The 21,267-nt window shown below is 39.9% G+C and overlaps 1 protein-coding gene across 3 annotated transcripts; it reads left to right on the forward strand.

The window, feature by feature from the left end:
• The first annotated feature begins 2,655 nt into the window (after positions 1-2,655).
• On the forward strand, positions 2,656-16,566 carry adar (adenosine deaminase RNA specific). Of its 3 annotated transcripts, none has more exons than XM_018737997.2 (16): positions 2,656-2,835; positions 3,236-3,272; positions 5,644-7,897; positions 7,989-8,202; positions 8,564-8,715; positions 9,213-9,348; positions 9,986-10,221; positions 10,498-10,651; positions 10,741-10,909; positions 11,077-11,170; positions 12,242-12,358; positions 12,499-12,629; positions 13,227-13,409; positions 14,547-14,659; positions 14,908-15,035; positions 15,300-16,566. In XM_018737997.2, exons 3-16 carry the CDS (start codon positions 5,781-5,783, stop codon positions 15,586-15,588), a joined length of 4,233 nt encoding a protein of 1,410 aa, XP_018593513.2. In that variant the 5' UTR covers positions 2,656-2,835; positions 3,236-3,272; positions 5,644-5,780; the 3' UTR covers positions 15,589-16,566. The 3 variants fall into 3 exon arrangements, with proteins under 3 accessions (XP_018593513.2, XP_018593517.2, XP_018593527.2); XM_018738001.2 differs by lacking the exon at positions 2,656-2,835 and adding an exon at positions 2,869-2,915; XM_018738011.2 differs by lacking the exons at positions 2,656-2,835; positions 3,236-3,272 and adding an exon at positions 3,832-4,148.
• Positions 16,567-21,267: the final 4,701 nt, after the last annotated feature.

Below are 21,267 nucleotides of genomic sequence, written 5' to 3' on the forward strand. Positions count from 1 at the left end.
GAAGGTGAGGAAATGAAAATGGGGACATTACGTCTCCTAAGTCCACTGACAGCTGAACAGGAGAAGAAGCATCCCCACAAGGATAACAGATCACATCAAGCGATAAGCAAAAAGCCTGTCTGGTCTGAGACACACAAGTCAACTCGCTCTCTCTCCAGCTCAGTCCCCCTCCTCCACTATCTCTTTCACTACCAATGAGAGAGAGGGCAGGGGGTTGGGCCAGAGAAGTGAGTTGGTGGGGGGGCCGTGGTGAACACAGATGCGGAGGTAGGGAGCAGGGATATGGCGTGATGGAGACTACAGGGTGACATTTATCTATCTACAGCACAGTTCTAGTGTGAATGCATCACATGAAGGTATTGACACAAATAGGTTGCAGCAGGGGTTATAATGCAATGAAAGAAGTTGCCGATGCATTTGCCACAGCAAAGTAAAATTCTGCACAGTGATTTTTCTTGTTCTTGATTGAATGATATACATAGCTGGAAATCAAATATGAGAGTCTTAACATATGTGTTGTGTGGCAAGGTGATACATAAGATTTAGTGAAAAAGAGGCACAATACAATTTTCATGTTTGAAACAGTCTGCAAGCTACCATTATATGAATTATACATTTTAAACACTCACTCAAAGTGCAAAAGAAAAATGTTTGTGAAAATTGCCTTTAAATAATATTATGTTATGTACCACCAAAATCAACAAATACACAATGAGACAATAAAATTTCAAATTTTATCCAAAATATATCAAATATGAGAAATAGAGGGTTTTCAATATTCCTTAATAAAATTCTCACAGGACAATTTGCAGTCTCAAGGATTTTCCTGCTGATCAGTGAGCATCTGACAAGACAGTTAGGGACTGCAAACTGATGAGCTATTGAAATTATTTTTATCTTCTGATGGTAAACAAACATTTTTGGTGTGAAACTATATTGCAGTATTCACAGTAGATTATGCCACAATTTACACCAGAATCAAAAATAAAATGGGAAAAGTAGAGTGCAGCCTTTAAACTCAAAAAAAACTGACCGTCTCCTCTACAAAAAAACCAAAGACAGAATACACCTTAACAATAACACCTTACACACGATCAGAATGCAGAAAAAATCTGATGTTCTTCAGGCATTTTTTGCTGCCTTGTGAAGAAATTGCACTTGTGTGAAGCTGTGCTACTTCCAATTACTACACATTAACAATAACAACAACAACCAGGTGGCCGACACAAGCACTGATGCAACTAACAGCAGTGTGAAGATGACTACCGTGTGCAAAGAAGAGTGCAGTTAAGAGATGTTAGTGCAAATACAGACAAGATTTCGAACATGACCGGATGTGGTTGAAGGGTTCACCTAGCTGATTTTTATTGAGGAGACAGATGGCATTAGGAAAGAAGCTGAGAAAATGACGTGAAGTCCAATGGCGATGGACTTGTACCAAATACGAGATGGCATTTTGGTGAACAGGTGACTGCTGGAATTGGGGGGATGCCAGAAATCCTTTTCACCCTGGCAGCAAGCAGGTCTTTTATTGATACTAGTTGACAGCCAATGGTCTTCTCATCCTACAGGACCACATGCTTCAACCTGATATTGGAGAGGGTGGAGGCATGGGGGAACCAGATGGTGACTGAAATGGTGAAAACACTCTCAATGATAGTTGTATAAAAGTTCATCAGGATGCATAATATATAAGATACTGAGGTTCCTGGGCTGGGATAAGAACAACATTCTCAGCTGGGCTTTCCTGATGATGGCAGTGATGTGCTTATTCCACTTTAAGGTGTTGGTATTGGTGGTCCCCAGGAATGGTCTTAAAAGCGACTTACAGTGTTAAGCTACCTCCATGTTACCATTACCCATTTATGTAGCTCAGTATTTTTTACTGGAACAATTTAGGGTAAGTACCTCACTCAGGGTACTACAACATGAGCTCTGAGCCTAAAAAGCAGCAGATACAGGAAACCCCAGGTAGATAGTCGGAATTCAAATGTACCTTCAAAAACCCACTATGCATTGCACCACCATTGCATGGCATTCACAGGAAAAATAATTCTTTAACAAATACTGTATTTCAGTTGCTCAAAAGTTCTAATTTAAGAAATAAAAAGTGGTTAAAGCAGCTGCTAAATGTAAACTAACTTGCATGTGAATTTTACTGTTTTTTATGTACTATTTTACTATGAATAAACACAAAGAAAGAAAAAAGAAAGAGTATAGGAATTATAAATTTTAATTTTGAAAATAAGTTTTTCTGTCTAATTTATTTAGGTGTTAACACCCAAGCCCTGGAGTTCTCAATTCAGAAATATTCTCTCAGCAAATCTTACTGAGTTAGTAAGTAATTCTCCAACCGAATAAAAATAAAACAGTTGAGTTGTTGAATGTTTGAGACAGTAGCTCACAAATGTCAAATGAAGAAAATATCGAAGGAAAACCTGAGAGCTCCTGTGCCTTACAATTATTCCACTTTTGCAAAGCTCTCCTTGCAGTCAATTTTAAAGACATAAAACGAGTATGTTCCGTATATTTTCGAATTTTCTCTTCCTATCCGAACTCCTCACGGTTGCTCGTCGCGTGAACGTAATACGTAAACGTCACTTGTACAGCGACGTAAATACTGTCGCTCTCAAATGACATCATTCTGGACTTCTTCCGTTCGTCTAGTTGGAGCTACGCTGCATTCTGTTTAACGTTGTTAATTTTATTGCACAGTTACGGTTGCGACGGTAGAAAGCTGTGTATTTTAATATATTACTGGTTGGATTTGGAATTTGTTGATCAATGCGACCAGCTAAGTGAAGTGACGGAGATGGTTGCTTCGAAAAAAAGCTGGTGTGTGTGTGTAACTCAGCTATTTTTATTAAATCTCCACTTCTCTGGTTCAGTCAGTTCCAGAGTTCCGTGTGCCGCAGGTCTGTACTGTAGAAATTGTGGGGCACCCATTTTACTCATGCTAGTAGCAGTTTGTTTGTTAATTTCGGATTCAAAGGACGAGCGTTTGCGTTTCTATGACTATCGTGTGTCATGATGTGCGGTAGCTTACTTGCCATGATGATTATGCCGGATATAATGTCCGCTGGGAGAGAGGCAGACCAGATGCAGACACATGAGCTTGGGGTTTATATACTAGTTAGTGTCCTTGGAGAGGATGAGTCTCGGTGCTGTGTGTGATCATTAACGGGAGAATCTAAGGGGGAAATCCGAATTGACGCTTGTTGTTTGTTTTCTGCAGATGATGTGTAGAAGAGAAAGAACTCTACACGAAATGGGTAAGTAGATAGTAGCTGTGTGTGGAGAAACAAAGGGACGGAAAGAAGAAGGTTGAAATGAGACACACAGAGACAGTCTGTGCTGACCACTATTATATTTGAATCTGTTTCTTTTTGACCACTCAAGTTGAAAACTAACTTAGGTTTATGAAGGAAAAGTACCTTTCCACCCATCCATCCATCACTTCGCGTGTCTCTCCTTTTAATGTGTCCAGAGGAGTGCCATCGTCACTGAATGACAGGCATCTTCGGTGCTTTATTGTTTGTACAACAAGACACAAATAAACAGTAAACATCAGACGTCTCCCTGTCGTAAGGTGACATGATTAAGAGAGGTGCCCAAGTACTAGGTATATTGGACAGATGTAACAGTTCCTCTGTCCTGCAAACTGAAGTTAGGCACTTTGAAGGGTGGTCTTCGTTGTTTTCTTATACAAGTAAGCAAACATAATTGTAATTTTTTTCTGTTTTTATAGTCAGATCGATTTAGACTACTGCAGAGTAATATTTTCTACAGCTGTGGCTGGGAATGGGGAATTGAACCAGAAAACTCTCGATTCGCAATCCATATCCTTTATTGCAAGTCAGTCAGGTGTTCAGTGTGGCGTTCGGTGCCACTGTGCATTGCCCTACTGTTCGGGTCCGCGTGACGCGCACGTGCGTGGCCGCGGAAAGCGCGGTCCTGTGTGTTTGGGCTTGATCGCGCGCCTCCAGGAAGCAGGAGTGTCCGCGAGGAATGGAAAGCGAAACTTAACTTCTCGCGCCTCAGAGTGTCGCATGTAGCTGTAGCCTTTTTTTTTTTCTTCTCATAAAATCGTTAAGAAACAATTAGCACTATACAGCCGAAGACAGGTACAACTATAAAACTTTCATTAGGTAATGTATCTCATTAGTAATGTTGGTAATATTAAATATTTGATTAGCTAGTTAGCTAACACGGTGGGGTTTCTTCGGTCGGCTTTTTCGGTTTACTAAATCAGTTTTCTAAACCCTAATCTTAATATTCTGCAGTTGGATATATATAACGTTTACATAAATGTAAACATATATAGAGGTTACATAAATGTAAAACGTATATAGGTTAAAATACCACCTTTCACGTTAATTAACTATATGTCATGGTAAAATAGATTGGCCTAACATGGGCTCATAAGGAGGAAGGCAACACTTGAGTGAGTTGGTTTTTCTTTGTGTAAGACAGGTCATCTCAAGTGGTTGTTCATAACATGTATTAAGAGACATAGTGAAATGATACTACAGTATAAAAAACTGTACTGCCAGCAGGTGCACATAGCTATTTATAGGCGCATATTTGACTCTACTAGTCAGTTATTTTTAAATAGTTTAATGTTACTGTGATTAATTTCATTTTTGTGATATGTTATATCCTATTACTATTAATAATAAGATTGTATATTTTGGGTTTTGTGTGTCTTATGTGTCACTGGTTCGCTGAGATTTAAGGCTGGATTTCTTGGGATATCCAAGCTTGTTGATGAAAATAGCTTTAAATTGTTTATTCAAAAAATACTTGTAGAGTATTAGATACGTGCACTAAAGAAAGTACATTTGAAATAAATAAGGAATACTAATTTAGAAAGCACTCGAAGGCCCAACATGCACTGAGGCGGAACTGTGTGCAGCCTTTGTGTTGGCAGTGCAAAGCAGTGTTGTGTTGTATTAGGGTTAGGGTGAGTCAGTTTTTCTTAAGGCACAGTACACTGTCTCTTCATGTTAACTGCAAATGAAAAGAGCTTTTTCTTAATATGATGGCACTTTTTATTTGTCCTTAACAAAGAATGAAATTTAACAAGGGTTTGGAGCACACTTTTCAGTGATTTTGGGGTTTGTGTGTGAGTTTTTTAGGAGTTTAGGAATGTGTAAATTTTTTTTGTTTTCACAATTTTCATTAATTTGACTGAAAAAAGAACACAGATTGGGATTTGTCTTTAAAAACATGTAGTGGTTTATTGTTGTTAATAATCAGTGTGCCCTTTTCTCCTTGGTCTTTCACTAATTCATCTCCCCCCACCACTTTGTCTGAAAGTGATCTTTCCCAGCCAGAAATAAAATGGTTTTGTCACAACAGATATGTATTATTCATCTAGGGCTCTTACTCAGCGATCGTGTTCCAACCATGCTGGAGATGCCAAGACTGAATAACTTAGTACAGAAACTGCATGATGCATGGCCAGTACAAGTCAAGGTTGTGTTATGTGGTGACTGCAGTTTGTTTAGCTATGTTCTTCCCAATTTACTTCCCCATCAGTCCCTCTTGTTTCTTTTTTTTTTTAATTTTTTGCACTCTAATCTTTTATTTGTTACTATGTGGATCCTTTTTCATATTTCCTTTTCTCTGTCCTTTCTTCAGGTAAAGCATCAGTTGCTGAAATCAGAATCTGCAACATTATTATGTACAATTCTTCAACACCACAGCTTTCATCTTGTGTGCCTTGCTGGTAGTGATTCAGCTACCCACCCTTCCCCTCACAATCTGACCCCTGCGATATGAGCAGAGGTAGAGGTATCCCCTCCAAAAAGAATTATCGATTTTCCTCTCCCGGTCATCAGGGTAAATGTCAGTATAGGCCGAGTTCTGACGCAAACCCTTGCAGCCCATGGGCCCCCCGTCTCCAGAGCATCCACATTAATGCCAACAGATTTTCTGCATCTTCTTTTCCTTCCACTGTGAACTCGCATCCCCATTCTTTACCACCACTGAGTTCAGCACCTCCTTTCCCCAATCACCCATACTGCTACCAAGATTCAAATGGAGTAGGAGGTCAAAATAGTGAAACTTTTCGGCAGAAGCAGATTCAGTTTTTGTGCGGTCACTCTTCAGAACCTCCAGATCTGAGATCATGTCATCAAAGTGGGAACCACAGTTCAGGCAGTAGGGCTGAGATTAGAAGTGGACCTCAACCAACCACCCTCAACCAGCAAGAGTCTGGGCATCTCAGAAACCAGTATAACAGCCACAGGCAGAAGCAGTGCTATAGCAACAACAGAAACAGAGGAAACTGGTGTGCAGGGTATACTGCTGGTTACAGTGGCCTCCAAAGGCAAGGTGGTCATATCCAGCTAGTAAGGCCACAAACCTGTACCCAGAATCAGAAAAGATATCAAAATTCTACCCTGGAATGTGGAAGTTCAATTTTGTTTGATAGTTTCCAGAATTTATCCTTGCAACAGGACAGAGTACCCAGAAACAGTAATTTGGAGACACTCTCCAATTGTAGTAGTATCAGCACCTTTTCTGTTACTCATTTTGCACCTCATTGTACAGCTAGTTCAGAAATACAAGAACTGGTTCTCAATGCTCTGACTTCTTTAAGCCCAGGGAAAACTCTTCAAGCTAAGGTTTTTGCCAAAAAACATAATCTGCCAAGAAAAGTAATCAATCAAGCCCTGTACGCACTGCTTCGATTACAGAAGGTGGAAAAGCAAGGAGGAACTCCACCTCTTTGGACTCTTCCACGAAGTTCATCAGAGAAAAAGGAAAACAGATTCACTAGTGATAATTGTGCATCTATATCGCAAGAAAAAATTGAGTTACTTCCAAAAAACAGACAAGAAGTAGTTACATCTGCTTTTGAAACTGGTGTTGAGAGTGAACAAGATAACGTGTATAGTCAGTGCAGTTACAGAGATTTTGACCTGGAGTCAGACACTTCTTCTGACACATCTGATTTTGATCAGGACCATCCAATCACTACTGTTAGGACAATGAACTTTGTGAGTATGGGAGATACTAAAGACCAAATTCTGCAATATCTTTATGATTCTCGCAGAGCCAATGCACTCACGCTGGCTAAGAAACTTGGCTTCAAAACTGCGAAGCAGATCAACCCTACACTGTATGTACTGGAGAAGCAGGGTGAACTTAGACGTGACCCCTCTGTTTCACCTCCTTTCTGGGAGCTGTCTGATCATAAAAGGGAGAGGATGGATAGGCATAAGAAAGCCACACAGAGTGCTGCTGTAGAGGGGTCATCTCTATCACTTGAGTTTTTAGCAGGAGCAGCTCACTTGGAAGGAATAGCTGGAACAATGGGGCATCCAGGGGGTGGCATCAAAGATGACCAAACTATTGCCAACTTTTCATGTAGTGGACAGCTACAGCCAGGTTTTGAGCCACTTCCTTCTAGCTTGGTTGAAAGTATGGAATATGGACTAGGTAATGGAATGTCACATGGCCCAGCAAGCCAAGTACAAAAACATGCAGTGGTCAGATCAGATGCTGACAATAACTCAGTGCCCATGCCAGACCTGGAAACCATTACCCCTAATATCGCAGACTTCCCCACCTCTGCAGCCACGTCATACTTCACTAACCTCCACCAACCTTCCTTACCCTATCAGGAAGACATTAAAAATGGAGCTATTTCTCAGTGGGTGTCAGATGACATCCCTGAGTTTCTGAATGCCATTCAGCCCAGATCTGAAGGGACAGTAGCAGTGTCCCTTGCTGCAGCACCCCAAAATTTGGGTTCAAGCCGCCAGCAAAAACTTCAGGAAGTGCGGTCCAAAAATCCTGTCAGTGGCCTAATGGAGTTTGCCCAGCACTTGGGACAGAACTGTGAGTTCCTCCTCCTCGATCAGTCTGGGCCCTCACATGACCCAAGGTAAGTCAGACATCAACATGATTGTCAGTTCAGTTGTCTTAGTTTTGCAGTTTATTTATATCTCACATTTTCTACCTATACGTTTACTAAGGTTCAGGATGCAGGTTGTATTGGATGGCCGAAGGTTTCCTGTGGCAGAAGCATCAAGCAAAAAATTAGCTAAGAAGGATGCAGCTGCTGCAACATTGAAAATCCTGCTGCAAGAGTTGGAGGGAGGTGTACAGAAAGAGCAGGAGGGTGTGTTACAGGATAACAGCAATACAGCTGGAAGGAATACTGCCAATGACCCAACAGCTGATACCACTGTAAGTTCAAGGGTTCTGAAGGTAAGGTAGCCCCATAGGTAGGAGGAGGAGATGGAAAAAAGCCTGAAATATTAGACACCAATCTGACACCGCTGGTAAAATGGAGTGATGAGGGTAAAAGGGAAATAAAAGCGTTGCTATTGCATCTTGAAAACATACATGTAGTACATTGACGTGAGGTAGAAGTAACAAGGAAGAAGTTACAGAAACACCAGAGGACTATTACTTTATCCATGTCCTTTTTTCTTATTTATATTTGTCATGAGAAGAATTTGTATAGTCTAAGATTATCACATAGTGCAAAATAATCTTTTAAGCAGTCATATCTGACAATTCCTCTGAGCTTTGTCTCCTCCTTTAGGGACCTTCTTTCGAAGATCCCCCACAGGCACTGTCACGCTCCTTGCCAGGAGGAAAGAACCCTGTGTCCCTGCTTATGGAGCACAGCCAGCGTACTGGGCATGCCATAGAATTCATCAGCACAGGGCAGGAGGGGCCACCACATGATCCACGGTAAAAAATCCCTTTTTTATTTCTGCCTCTACTTCTCTGTTTTCTATCCTCTATTATTTTTCTTTGTTTCAGTACACCTGACATATTCTTACTGTTTCAGTCAGCACAGGTTAGGAATTAAAATCGATTGAAATGATTAATTGTAAGAAATTGGCTTTGTCTCACACTAAAAGTGTTGGGAGAATACTTGATAACTCCCCATATGTTCACACCTTTGGCATTTGATGTTCTCCTTATAAACCGCTGAAGCCACAACCTGTGAAGGTTGGTTTATTATTCTTGTCATTGTAGCCTCCTTCTGAGTATTAGTCTGGGTGTACTGTTAAAAATTAAATGCTTTGAACTTCTAAGAAGGATGTGTAAAAGAAATACATTTCTTTCTGACTGACCATTCTACATTTGTCACTTTTATGACCAAAATTGCTTGCTCTCTCCCCTTCATACTAGGTTTAAAGTGAAAGAAGGAAACTGATTGTCTCTCTCAAATTCTCTCCCAGCTTCATGTTCAGAGTGAAGGTGGGGGAAGCACTTTTTCCACAGGCTTCAGCTCCCAGTAAAAAAGCAGCTCGTCAGTTGGCTGCAGAGGAGGCTGTGAAGGAGTTACTTGGACATGGACGACTGCAGCTCCACAAGGTAGGACTGTAGGGTGAAAGAGACCCATAATAAAATTGGTGGTCTGGAAAGTCCCCCCCTCCCCCCCCAGCATAAGACAAATAAGTGGAATTAGAATGCAGCTGTATGTTCATTTTGATATTAACATGCTGTGTGGTGACTGAAACTTTGTATCAGATAGTGACTCCAGATCAGTGTTCAAAATATGAATCAGGTGCCATCCTGGTGAATAGCTTTACTTGCACTGTTATTGAATTTTGCTCTGTCAGCAATGTTTTAAACCTGGTATGTATGTCTGACACAAAGTTGTGCAGTGTCATATAAACTACATTTTTCATCATTTTGGAGAAGTGAGTGACATGCACTTTGTAGTTTAATATAAACATCCTGTGGATTGTAATTCCTTTTTATAGACCCTTTGGGTAACTGGTTTTCTCTCACATTTCAGTGGTTGTGCTTAATCTTCTTAAAGTCTGTTTGTTATGATATATTTAACTACTGTGTTGCTTTTTCTCTTTTTATTGATTTATGAACATTTTCTTTTTAATCCATACATAAATGTAGCATAAATCGTATTAAGTGATTGTAGCCGTTTTGGGTACTTATAACTATTATGCATTGTAAATCCTGCTAGTTGCTTCTCCTTTTACTCCCTCAGCCTCAGTCAAGTTTCTGCCCTGTTGGGGAAGATAACGGGCCTATCATGCCTCCTTGTCCCTCCCTACCCCCGCTGACGGCAGCAGAGCTGCAGGCAGCCCATGAGGCAGGGGTAGGCGATCTCATCAACCACCTGAACAATAACGCAGTGTCAGGGCTTCTCGAGTATGCTCGAGCACGAGGCTTTGCTGCTGAGATCCGCCTGGTGGGCCAGTCAGGACCTCCACATGACCCAAGGTACTGAGTTCCCCTTTAGAACCCTTTTCAGTGGGAGTACATTTTGCTACCTCAAGTACTGAGCATAATCTTCTAAAGTGGGCTGTTAGTGAAGTTTGTCACTGTTATAGATTCAAATAGTGTGCAGTACAGCACTTTCCCATATCAGTTAACTAGTTTGACAAACATTTGTTAAAGTTCTTGGTTGCTGTTGTCTCACAGGTAATGGCATTAAAACAGTTCAGTTGAACTCTTATTTGCCTATCCATAAATGTAATTTTACATTGTCTGGATCAGGTTCACCTACCAGGCAAAATTGGGTGGCCGTTGGTTCCCACCGGTTTGTGCCAGCAACAAGAAGCAGGGCAAACAGGAGGCAGCTGATGCGGCCCTCAGGGTGTTGATTGGGGAGGCAGAGAAAGCAGCCCGCACCGGGGAGCTTACACCAGAGGTAGGCTCCCAGCTTGCCTCCATCCCACTCCATTGTCTAATGTTTAAAGTCAGACCCTTAATTTTGTTGCTTCTTCCACTCCTCCTCAGCTCCCAGTGAGTGGCAGCACCCTGCACGACCAGATCGCCATGTTGAGCCACCAGCGCTTCAATGCCCTCACTGCCCGCATCCAGCACAGCTTGCTGGGTCGCAAGATTCTTGCCACCATTATAATGAGGAGAGGGGACAACCTTGGCACTGTAGTCAGCATGGGAACTGGTATAGGAGAAATGGGACTGAAAACCGATTGCAACTGGACTATGTTTAAATACAATCCTTTTAAGAACTGCGCTATTATTGCTGTTATTATTGCCCTTTATTTAGCTGATGTCTTTGTCCATTTATCGTCTGCCTCTTTACATGCATATTTTCCTTTTTTGTTTCAGGCAATCGGTGTGTTAAAGGAGAAGAGTTAAGCCTTAAAGGGGACACAGTCAATGACTGCCATGCAGAAATTATTTCCAGAAGAGGGTTCATCAGGTATGGTTTATAGAGGTCTTGCTTTTTTGTCAGCCTTTAAGTACACTTCCCTTAATTTCCTGGACCATGGTCTTGTCTTCAAATTAAAGTCAGCTGCTATTGCTAGTTTCCCCTTCTGATTCAATTACAGCTTGGAAAGAGAGACCAGAAGTGGTTCTTTACTGTCATGGTTTTGCTTACTCCTATCTATGTATAGGGTATCAGCGTTTGATCCTACAGAAATGTTCTTAGAGACATTAATTTGGCTGGACAAAAATTGCCTGAAGTAATCAGTTTGGCATGTTTATTTCACCATTTTTTTTAATATATGTAATATAGGCATTAATTGCATGAATTTGTGTCACATTGTTTTTTAGTTTTATGTACATATTTGCATTATTTATAGCTGAATATGGGGGGGGGGGCGCGGTGGTGCAGTGGTTTTGGCCGGGTCCTGCTTTCCGGTGGGTATGGGGTTCTAGTCCCGCTTGGGGTGCCCTGCGATGGACTGGCGTCCCATCCTGGGTGTATCCCTCTCCCCCTCCAGCTTTGTGCCCTGTGTTGCCGGGTTAGGCTCCGGCTCCCCGCGACCCCGTATGGGACAAGTGGTTTCAGAAAGTGTGTGTGTGTGTGTGAGAGAGATAGCTGAATATGCTACAGAGTGAAGGATGATTTAATTTTAAACCCACCAGCTAACGCCTAGGCTCTGTGTTCATCTTTTGTTTTATCCATTTAAATCTGTCCTATTAAAATTCTGAGAAACCTTATAGATGTTTTTTTCTTTTTGAAACCTAGAAGTTGAATGTATCCAGAAGTCCAAATCTTCACAACTATGTTTGACTTTTATATGTGTGCACATAGAGCCTGGAATTATCCCCTTGATGTGTGTGATGCATTTATTTTCCGCAGTGTGGACCCCTGGTCATTTTCCTGAGAATCATATTAATTTAACAGCCTTGGCAAATATGCTATTATCCATAAAGTGTGATTGTAAAGGCCTTATTGCTGGACTTGGGTCTGACTTGAGTTTTAGTGACACACCATCAACCAGCAGCCTCCATCTGACACTGTTCTGTCCTGCTCCTGCCCCAGGTTTTTGTACAGTGAGCTGATGAAGCACAGGTTGGGCTCAGAAGAGAGTATATTTGAACCAGCAGATGACGGCAAGCTCAAAATAAAGCCTGAGGTCACCTTTCACCTTTATATCAGGTAAGCGTTCTGTGTCTGCGTCTTCTGGTCCTTTGTCTCCCTCTGGTGTATTCCCTGCCATACAGTAACCCAGTAGTGTGTTAATTTTCTCTCTCTTTTTCTTCTGTTCTCTCTTCCATCCCCCCCAATCCCTCTCTTAGTACTGCCCCTTGTGGAGATGGTGCTCTATTTGACAAGTCCTGCAGCGAGGCAGCAGTGCCAACTGACAGTGGACACATGCCACTTTTTGAAAATGTCAAGCAAGGAAAGCTGCGCACCAAAGTGGAGAATGGTGAGGTTGTGTGTTTAGTGGCTTTCATATTACATGACCGTGATAGTGTTGGATGTCAGGATGAGTCAAAAAATGAAGAAAACATACAGATAAATACAGTAGCCCCTGTCACTATCCCAAAAGATTGTTTTAAAACAGACCTTGAGTTGACTTTGCAGTGGAGAAATGAGAACTGTCGTGGAATAGCTGAAAAACAACATTTTGTAAAAGTAGAATTAGAGTTTCTGAAGTGAAGGTATGGTCAACAGCAGTTTCAGCAGTAAGTACCGTAGCTGGTGTGCAGGATGAAAGGATTAATATAGATAAAATACTTCACATTTTCTGCCAAAGTGCATCTCCCTCTTATATGTAAAAAAGATTTATTTTTACTGGCAACAAGCCTCTGAGAATGATGGAACCTTCCAAGTGAAAAGTCATGGATTTTGGCCAACAGTGTGCTTTTCTGGCATACATGAATATTGCTAAGTCATTGCTAATTAAAGTTCCTCCCCCGTGTCTCTGCTTGTCAGCATGTTGCTATGCCAGGTAGTTAGTCAGGAGCTGTCAGTTGGTGTAGTTGGTCTTCATATTGCTCTGATTTGCCTTGATTCTGCACAGGAGAGGGCACTATTCCCGTGGAGTCGAGCGCCATAGTGCCTACATGGGATGGCATCCAGCATGGTGAGCGACTGCGCACCATGAGCTGCAGTGACAAGATCCTTCGCTGGAATGTGCTGGGCCTGCAAGGAGCGCTACTGAGCCACTTTCTACACCCTGTGTACCTTCGTACTATTACTTTAGGTGATGTCTATACAATGTATGAATGTGTGTTTAAATAGGATGCTTGTTAAAACAGGATACACCCTTTTTTTTTTTTTTTTTTGTGATTCTTTGTATATGGTTTTCATACTCCCTGTACTGTGATTGATGCAATGCACTGATGCCTGTATTGTCCAGAACACATCACAGAAACCTCTCACCTGCCCTGCAAAGGCAGACTTGCAGTGGGTAGCAATGGTAATGGATATTACGGATATTTATAAACTCAGCCCTTGTATAGCAGGATCCTGTACAGTGAACTACAATGACTTTTGAAAATATGTACCCTTTTTCATACAGCAGGTTTATTATTTGGCACAGTGGCATATTTGCCCATCAAATGGTTATTTTATTTCCACATTAGATGTTTTCTACAGCAGCATCATTGCTTGTATCAGGTGTTTTGAAACAGATATGCTCTTGGTATCTCAGACTCAAGGGTCTTTGACACTACTGAAGGACAATCTGCCTTATTTTCTTCAATCACATTTTTCCACAACTAAACCAACTGTACACTTTCTACTTTCATTTACATTAATTCATTTGGCTGATGCTTTTCTCCAAAGTGACTGACAATGTTAAGTTACTTGCAGTTGTTTACCAATTCATACAGTGGGGTAATTTTTCCTGGCGCAGTTTGGGGCTGTATACCTTGCTGAAGCATGCTACAGTTGGATTGGGGAGTCTGATCTGAGTTTCTAAACATTTAACTCAGTTACTTAAATCATATGATTAATAACATGATTACCCTTAACAGTGTTGTAAGTGCAGTCAACCCTGAGATATGCCCATTTGAGTTTGACTTTGCCAGGAGTTACATTTTATACCTCTACTTTGACTTATGAATTTCTTCATGTTTAGAAGGACCAAATTTGGTTTTGAATGCTCCAGACATTTTTAGCTGACATCTTTAACCAAGGTGCAAGATACACTGCATTACACCCTCTCCAGTCATTCACGAAGAACAAAGCAACTTTGTTATATGAGGAAAGGTTGCACATTTGTATATTGAACACCTGCCTTATCTGTAGTAACATTACTTTATCTAAAATGTCTCAGACAGGCTCAAAAGCTGCATTTAATGGCTGGAAAGTCTGATTTGTATTTGTGTTGTTGTAGGTTACTTGTACAGCCATGGACATTTGACCCGGGCAGTATGCTGCCGACTGGCCAGGGATGGTGATGACTTCACCAAGAAACTTCCTCCCCACTTCACCCTGAACCACCCTGAGGTATGGATACAAATTATCTCCTGCTTCACCCAAAAGTTACTCACTAACAACTTACTAACAAGGAGGGGTGTGCCCCCTCAACAAAGCACAAGCCTTTGGACAAGTCTGTGTACTACTGCTAATATTTTTTGGTTCCTTGCAATACCTCATCTGTGTTGTATTACTGGTGTGTTCCAGTGGTTTGTCTGATCTTATTTTTGTCTGACTTATTCTGTGCTTTGTGACCCTCTCACTGTACCTCTTGTCAGGTGGGCCGTGTAAGTGTTTATGACTCCACGCGGCACACAGGCAAAACCAAGGAGTCCAGTGTAAACTGGAGCCTGGCAGACCACACCACTGTAGAGGTTTTGGATGGGACTAAAGGCAAAGTGGATGGGTAAGATACATTTGCTCTCTTATCTGGTGTTATGTAACTGACAGCTTTATCTTTTTCCCTAGACCCCAGGTTCCTAACCTGGGGTCCTTGGACCCTTTAGGGGTTTGTGGATGGGTTTCAGAAGCATTGAAGTACAGGCTTAAATTAATAAAATAAAAATATTAATATGCTATTACTATCTATGACATAATTCTGAATGTAATCGAGTTTCAGTGATATAGTTTTGTCAGTCTAAAATGTATGATGACTCCTGTATTTTCTCAGACCCAAACTGGATGTGTCCCGTGTCTCCAAGTCCAACATGTTCCGCCTCTTTCGAGCCCTGTGCCAGTTGCGGGGCCGTTCTGACCTGTTGGTACTATCCTCCTATGCGCACGCAAAGATGGCCGCAAAGTCTTTCCAGACGGCAAAAGCGCAGTTTTTCCATGCTCTCAGTGCACATGGCTATGGGGCCTGGATTGGTAAGCCCTTGGAGGAGAAGAGCTTTGAGGCTAGTAACATCCCTGAGAGTGGTCCTGCTCCCAGCATAAACAGTAGTACTCACAGTGTGTAGGGCCAGAGAAAGGGTGGGTATAGAAGAGGAAGGGATGGGAAAGGACTAAGTTACAAGCAGGAGAGCACATTGGTCGAGCCCCCCCCAGGGTGAAGCTTTAATGTCAGTGCCCATAAGAGCAGAAGTGACAAATATCGCCTCAGTAGTATAAAGTTGAGCGGGAATTGAACTTAAAGGCAGTCTCTGCCATAGGGTCATAATAAGCACAAGCAAGGAAGGTTACAGAGCAATGGATAGTAACTGGAAGGGGGAAAAACGGTGCGGGTATAGTTCTGAGAAAATGCTGATATACACAAATGCTCTCTTCTGTCTTACATCAGTGAGAAATAAAGTTTTCTTTAATGTAAATTACATTCTTGTAGATATCATTACAGTTTGGATGCTATCAGACCTAGCTGTCCTTTTTGCATTTGTTCAGTTTCATTAACACGAACAAAAGTAACTACACTTAAGACAGCTGAAACCATCAGTGACAGTGCTTCATCAGTTCTTAATTATACAGCCTTCTGCCTCTCACATCTGTTCAGATTCAAGATAGTGCTGTATGTTTATATACATTTTCTTAGCATTCTTCTCCCTAAGACATCTCCCATGTAGCACAAAAAAGATTAAACTTCTCTAATACAAAAGATTCTGTATTGGTAAACAATCCCACTATCTCAGAGCATAATATCATATACAACTATGTGATCTTAGCAAAATGATTTAAGTTTTATAGGGCTGGGTGGCTGCTTTTTCCAGTAAGAAAAGAGCAGGCTGAACTTGTGTATTTTTATATTCTGTTTTGCTTTCTGATGCAGGAAGCAGAGTGGCATACAGAGGCTGGGGATATATGCATACTGTATATACAAATATGCACACACACACACACATACATATATATGTGTATATATATATATATGTATGTATAGGAAGTTGTGTGTATAAATATATTTGTATTATGTATATATTTCCCACCAGGTAATTTCTTTAAATGGGTTCATTTTAAGGTTTTTGTTTTTAAATGTTTTAAATGTTTTATCTGTGATTTTTTTTTTTTTTTTTTTTTTTTTTTTGTATCTGTGTGTTTCACTGTGTTTCAAGATTCTATAATTTCAATGTTGTCTTTCTTAAATTGCAATCATATTCATATTCTGATGCACATTAAAATACCTGTACCACTACATAAAAATACATACAGATAAAAGCAACTGAAAAAACTGATGCACAGCTTGGCTTTCTTGTTATTACTAATGATTCCACTGTTAATTGACATACTTGTCCACTGGAGCATGACTAGGAATGAACACAATACATGGACTTCTTTTGAAAATGCAGCTTTTTGGAAGAAATATTTGATGGAGATGTTCTCATTTATTCTGGGCTAATAAGAGGAGGCTCTTTTGGAAAAGGGATGGATATCTACTGCAGCATTATGAGCACTCTGGTCTACAAATGTATGGAAAGAGTGAGTCTGTGTTTCAGTAGGAGGTTTCATTATCTTTACAGTTGTGATCAGCTGTCTGTTTTATACTTGACCATCATACCAGCAAAGTTGTCAACAAAAAAAAATCCTTGTTCTGTGTTTTAAAAAACTTATTTTTTGCATAAGAGTGATCTTGCTCCTTGTTTTGTTCAAATAATACTTTTTATAAGTGGTATTAATTTTCAGATGTACATTTTTAGCATTGTGTCAGTAAGTAAAAGGGTGTTCACTTCTTTGATCTCCATTCTGTTGCTCTTTAGATTCAAAAATGTAAATTACTACAGTTATATGTAAAGAAGTTCAGTTATTTAGATATGGCTTCCATCTGTGGTTGTATTACATGTTTATTATTTGTAGAGTAAATTGAACACTTGATTAAAGTATATAAAAAAATTTTCTTGGTTGCTTATTTACTGATTTTATTTTTCAGTTTCTGCCTGCTCATACTAGTATGTCATCTTCAAAAATAATATTGACCTTGATTGTTGCATGTGTTTGTATGGTGTGCCATTGATTCAATGTTGACTCTCTATGACCACATATCATAGTGCCTCCAGAATGTTGTCCTCCAGTTATGTCCTTAGGCCTGAAAGATGTGCATCTATTGTATAGGTGAATTAAATGCTGAACGTGTGAAATGTACATCTGTTTTTTGTAGTGTTGTATTTGTTTGTTATGGATACATTTCACCCATGTACTGTTTCTCTCCTATCTGTGTGGCCCTTGATGATAATCATTGGAGGGGAATAGGTATATTTTCAACTGTCTGACACCAGGTGGAGACTCTCCAGTACAATGTAGTGGCTGTAACTGGATACTTATGTTTCACCAGGTCAGATATGTCGCTGTATGCCTGTATGAATATGTTTCACACAACTGACTGCATAATGACTACTGTGATCAGGAAAAGTGCAAACACTAAGCAGATGTAAAACAACTAAATGACTAGGTGGATAGAGATTACACTGACTTTGCAGCATAGCAGTGCTTCAGGTTTTCATTCTGGCTTGTAAAGTTGGTGGTATAATGCAAAACAAATACGTTGTCCAACACTGAAATAGACAAATCAATGTGCAGATGAATAAAGGCCTGAAAATGGGAAGGCTGACGGTCTGGGTAGCAAGGAATGAAGCGGTGCAGAAAAGGGAAAAGAAGCCTAAGGGGGGTTGGTATGACTTTCAGCTTTAATCAGCTGTGGGGCTTTTACAACCCCCTGTCAGTGTAACTCTTGCTTGTTTCGTTTCCCCCTTTTTCCTCTCATCTGCTAATTTGGCATATTACTAGTTGAGCTCTGCAAACTTCTGGAGGATATCAGATGATGGACATTTCGCAGTCTGAGTATTCCAGTAGCCGCAGGGGCTCAGGAGTTGCCACTGGAATTGTAAGAATGAAACTTGGACACCTAAAATGATCAGGAATTAGCAGGGTTGGGCTAGGAATGCAAATAGTAGTTTCTATATATATTATACCCTTAACTCTAACCCCCAGGGAGTCTAAATGGTCAAAGAGAATCCAATGCAGTGAAATCCTCACTTGTCCAGATTTCTGTCTGTGCCAATAGCTCCATTTGCTAAGAACACAACGTCTATATATGAAAGTCTCTTGTAGCTGTCTGATGAACAAATAGTGCTGCAGGAGTAGTTACATAACATATCTGGAGATATTCTTCTGTTTGTTTTGTTGGGTTTGATAATAATTGGCCAACAATTGAATTATTACATTTTTTTTTTAATGTTGCCCACTCATGGTAAATTAAAAGTCTGGTTTTAGACATTTCTCAGCATCACAAGATCAACGTTGGTGTGATATACATATATATATAAGCATGTAATTCATCTGTTGGCCAATCTTTGTGTAGTTTTCTGTCACTTATTGCTGTCTGCTAGTCTGTTCTGTTACGGATTGTCATCTGTTAAACATAAAGCATCAGTGGATGAATAACTTCCTAAGAGTAAATAATAAGTAAATAGTTTTTACAAGAATAAATAAAAAACACAATAAACAATTCCTAGCAGATGGTGTATAGTATATCCAGAGAATGCAGTCATCACTAAATATATTGCACTGCATCTGTTGCTGACATTGTCATTGTTGAGTGGAGGCATGATGTTCTGAAACTTTCTTCACTGGACATCATTTCTGGCATCTCTGCTTTGTGTACACTGGTTTTGTTTAATATGTTAATTCAATGGGATAAATTTTGTCCTAAAGTTCTTTTTTTTTTTTTTTAAATTAACCAGTATAATTAAATGTTGATAAATGTTGTACCTGATGGGTTTTTGATGGCATGTGTTCAAATGGTTTAGCTTTTTTACTGCTGCTTTTGTATTTTCTAGCCTAGTAATTGTGAGTTTTCTCCAGTTATTGTACTTTTTGCTCATGGTAACCAGACTTTTTTTTAACTCTGAACTGGCAAATGTGGATGTATGTCCTGTGCTAGACTGGGTTTCCATCAAGGTATTGGTTATGTGGTCCCTGGTAGGATGAGCTCCAGCTGTGCATGACCCTCTGGGCTTTAGAAACCTAGTGATGGTGAATAATATATCTTGCCCTTTTCTAGAACATTTTTAGCAAGTAGCATTTTTCCTTTCTCTTAAAAACAGAACATAAGATGCAAATACTTAAACACATCCAGAAGGTCTGCAGGTAAAAAAAAAAAAAAAAGCAAGTTACAAATATCTGCTAACTAGATAGAATAAAGTGATTTTTTTTTAACAAATGTAGTTGTACATGGCATTGAAATGAGAATGATGATCTAAGCTCCTGTTGCACATTACCTTTGTTTGGTTTTAGTCCTTTTGTATGGTAGTATAGTTTTCCATCTGTATGTTTTCTGGTTGCAATAGCATCAAATGATACTGCTATATCGACTTATAAATATGCTGACATTTATTTGTTTGTTATTTTATACTTTTTGTGTCAATTTTTCTTTGTATGATGTATCATTTCCTTCAGGGATATGTCTAACCTTTACAACTTGAAGAAAGAACAGGAGAAAAATGCTTCTTTTTGTAGACTGGCTTTACTCTCTTAACCTTTCTTTCTATGCAAAATACAGCCACTCTTTCTTCATGCCCCTTTTTCCTCTAGTCTCAGTTGGCCTCTGATCTTTCCCTGATTGGAGCTACATAATTTTCTCCAGTTTGCTGTAATCCATTGTCTTGAACTGTTCTTTCTTCAATTATTTGTAGAACTTTACCTTTTTCCAACAGGTTTAATTTTAGTTAGTCTAAAGTGCTTGATCTCTCAATCACTATGGATACAAAGTCTTCAGTGATCTCTTCCATCTTTTACATCTTCTACACATTTTCCTTCATCTGCCTTTAAAGTATTCCAACAATCCACCCCACTGTTTTGTTCAGAAGAGCATAATGTTAAGACTGTAGATGCTTCAAAACATAACTTGAAGTGATGTCATTTTCTGTTACAAAGTAACATGGTGACATATGGCTGATGTGGTAATAATACCTAAACCCTCAGAAATCTTTTCAAGTAGGACTCTCATTTTCTTTATTAATATTTGTCACATATCATAATCTATTCAGATCTTCTCAGGCAAGTACTATTCGTTCAGGCAGGTTATCATGTAATTGAATTTGAAATGCACAAAATAAATAGAACATTACATAATTTTTTACATTATTACATCTGAAGCTGCTGAAATTCACTGATGTTCTAGTTACAATCAAAAGCTGACAAGAGCTTTTCCCTTTAAAGTATTATGTTATCAGTGATCCTGCGGGTTACTAGTGTCTCGCTCAGGGTCAAAGAAAGGCCATTCGCAATGCAAGGTAGGTCATAAACAGAAAGCATATAAGAACATGTCCGCTTGTCATATTACACAGCCTAAAGTAGAACATCAGAACTCTGCTTAAGGAAGTGTATATTGTCCCTGAAATATGTCACATTTAATTAAATAATAATAACAATAACAGCACCCTAGTGCATTTTATGGAACATGACCTTACATGTGTACTGACGATGTGTACTCCTTCAAAAAGAGTAGATTTACTCTCAATTTTATATTACAAAAAGAAAATTAAAACATAGTTAGGCAGGTGGCCTTTGTCTTTCATGTGATTGTAACAAAAATGTTTAAATAATGTGTACTTAGGACAGCGCTCACAGTTGGAACTATTTATTATCATTCATTTTCAGCAACTGCTCGGTAGGGTCACGGCAGTCCAGAGTTTATCCCCAGATCACTGGGCTCA

The sequence above is a fragment of the Scleropages formosus genome, chromosome 18 (genome assembly GCF_900964775.1).
Source record: "Scleropages formosus chromosome 18, fSclFor1.1, whole genome shotgun sequence".
NCBI classification, from domain to species: Eukaryota; Metazoa; Chordata; class Actinopteri; order Osteoglossiformes; family Osteoglossidae; genus Scleropages; species Scleropages formosus.

Excerpts from the sequence above, each read along its gene's own strand:
- adar (XM_018737997.2), top strand. The coding sequence starts at position 5,781 with ATGAGCAGAGGTAGAGGTATCCCCTCCAAAAAGAATTATCGATTTTCC. Across the intron at positions 7,898-7,988 it reads GGGCCCTCACATGACCCAAG|GTTCAGGATGCAGGTTGTAT; the intron begins GTAAGTCAGACA and ends ACGTTTACTAAG. Across the intron at positions 12,630-13,226 it reads GCGCACCAAAGTGGAGAATG|GAGAGGGCACTATTCCCGTG; the intron begins GTGAGGTTGTGT and ends GATTCTGCACAG.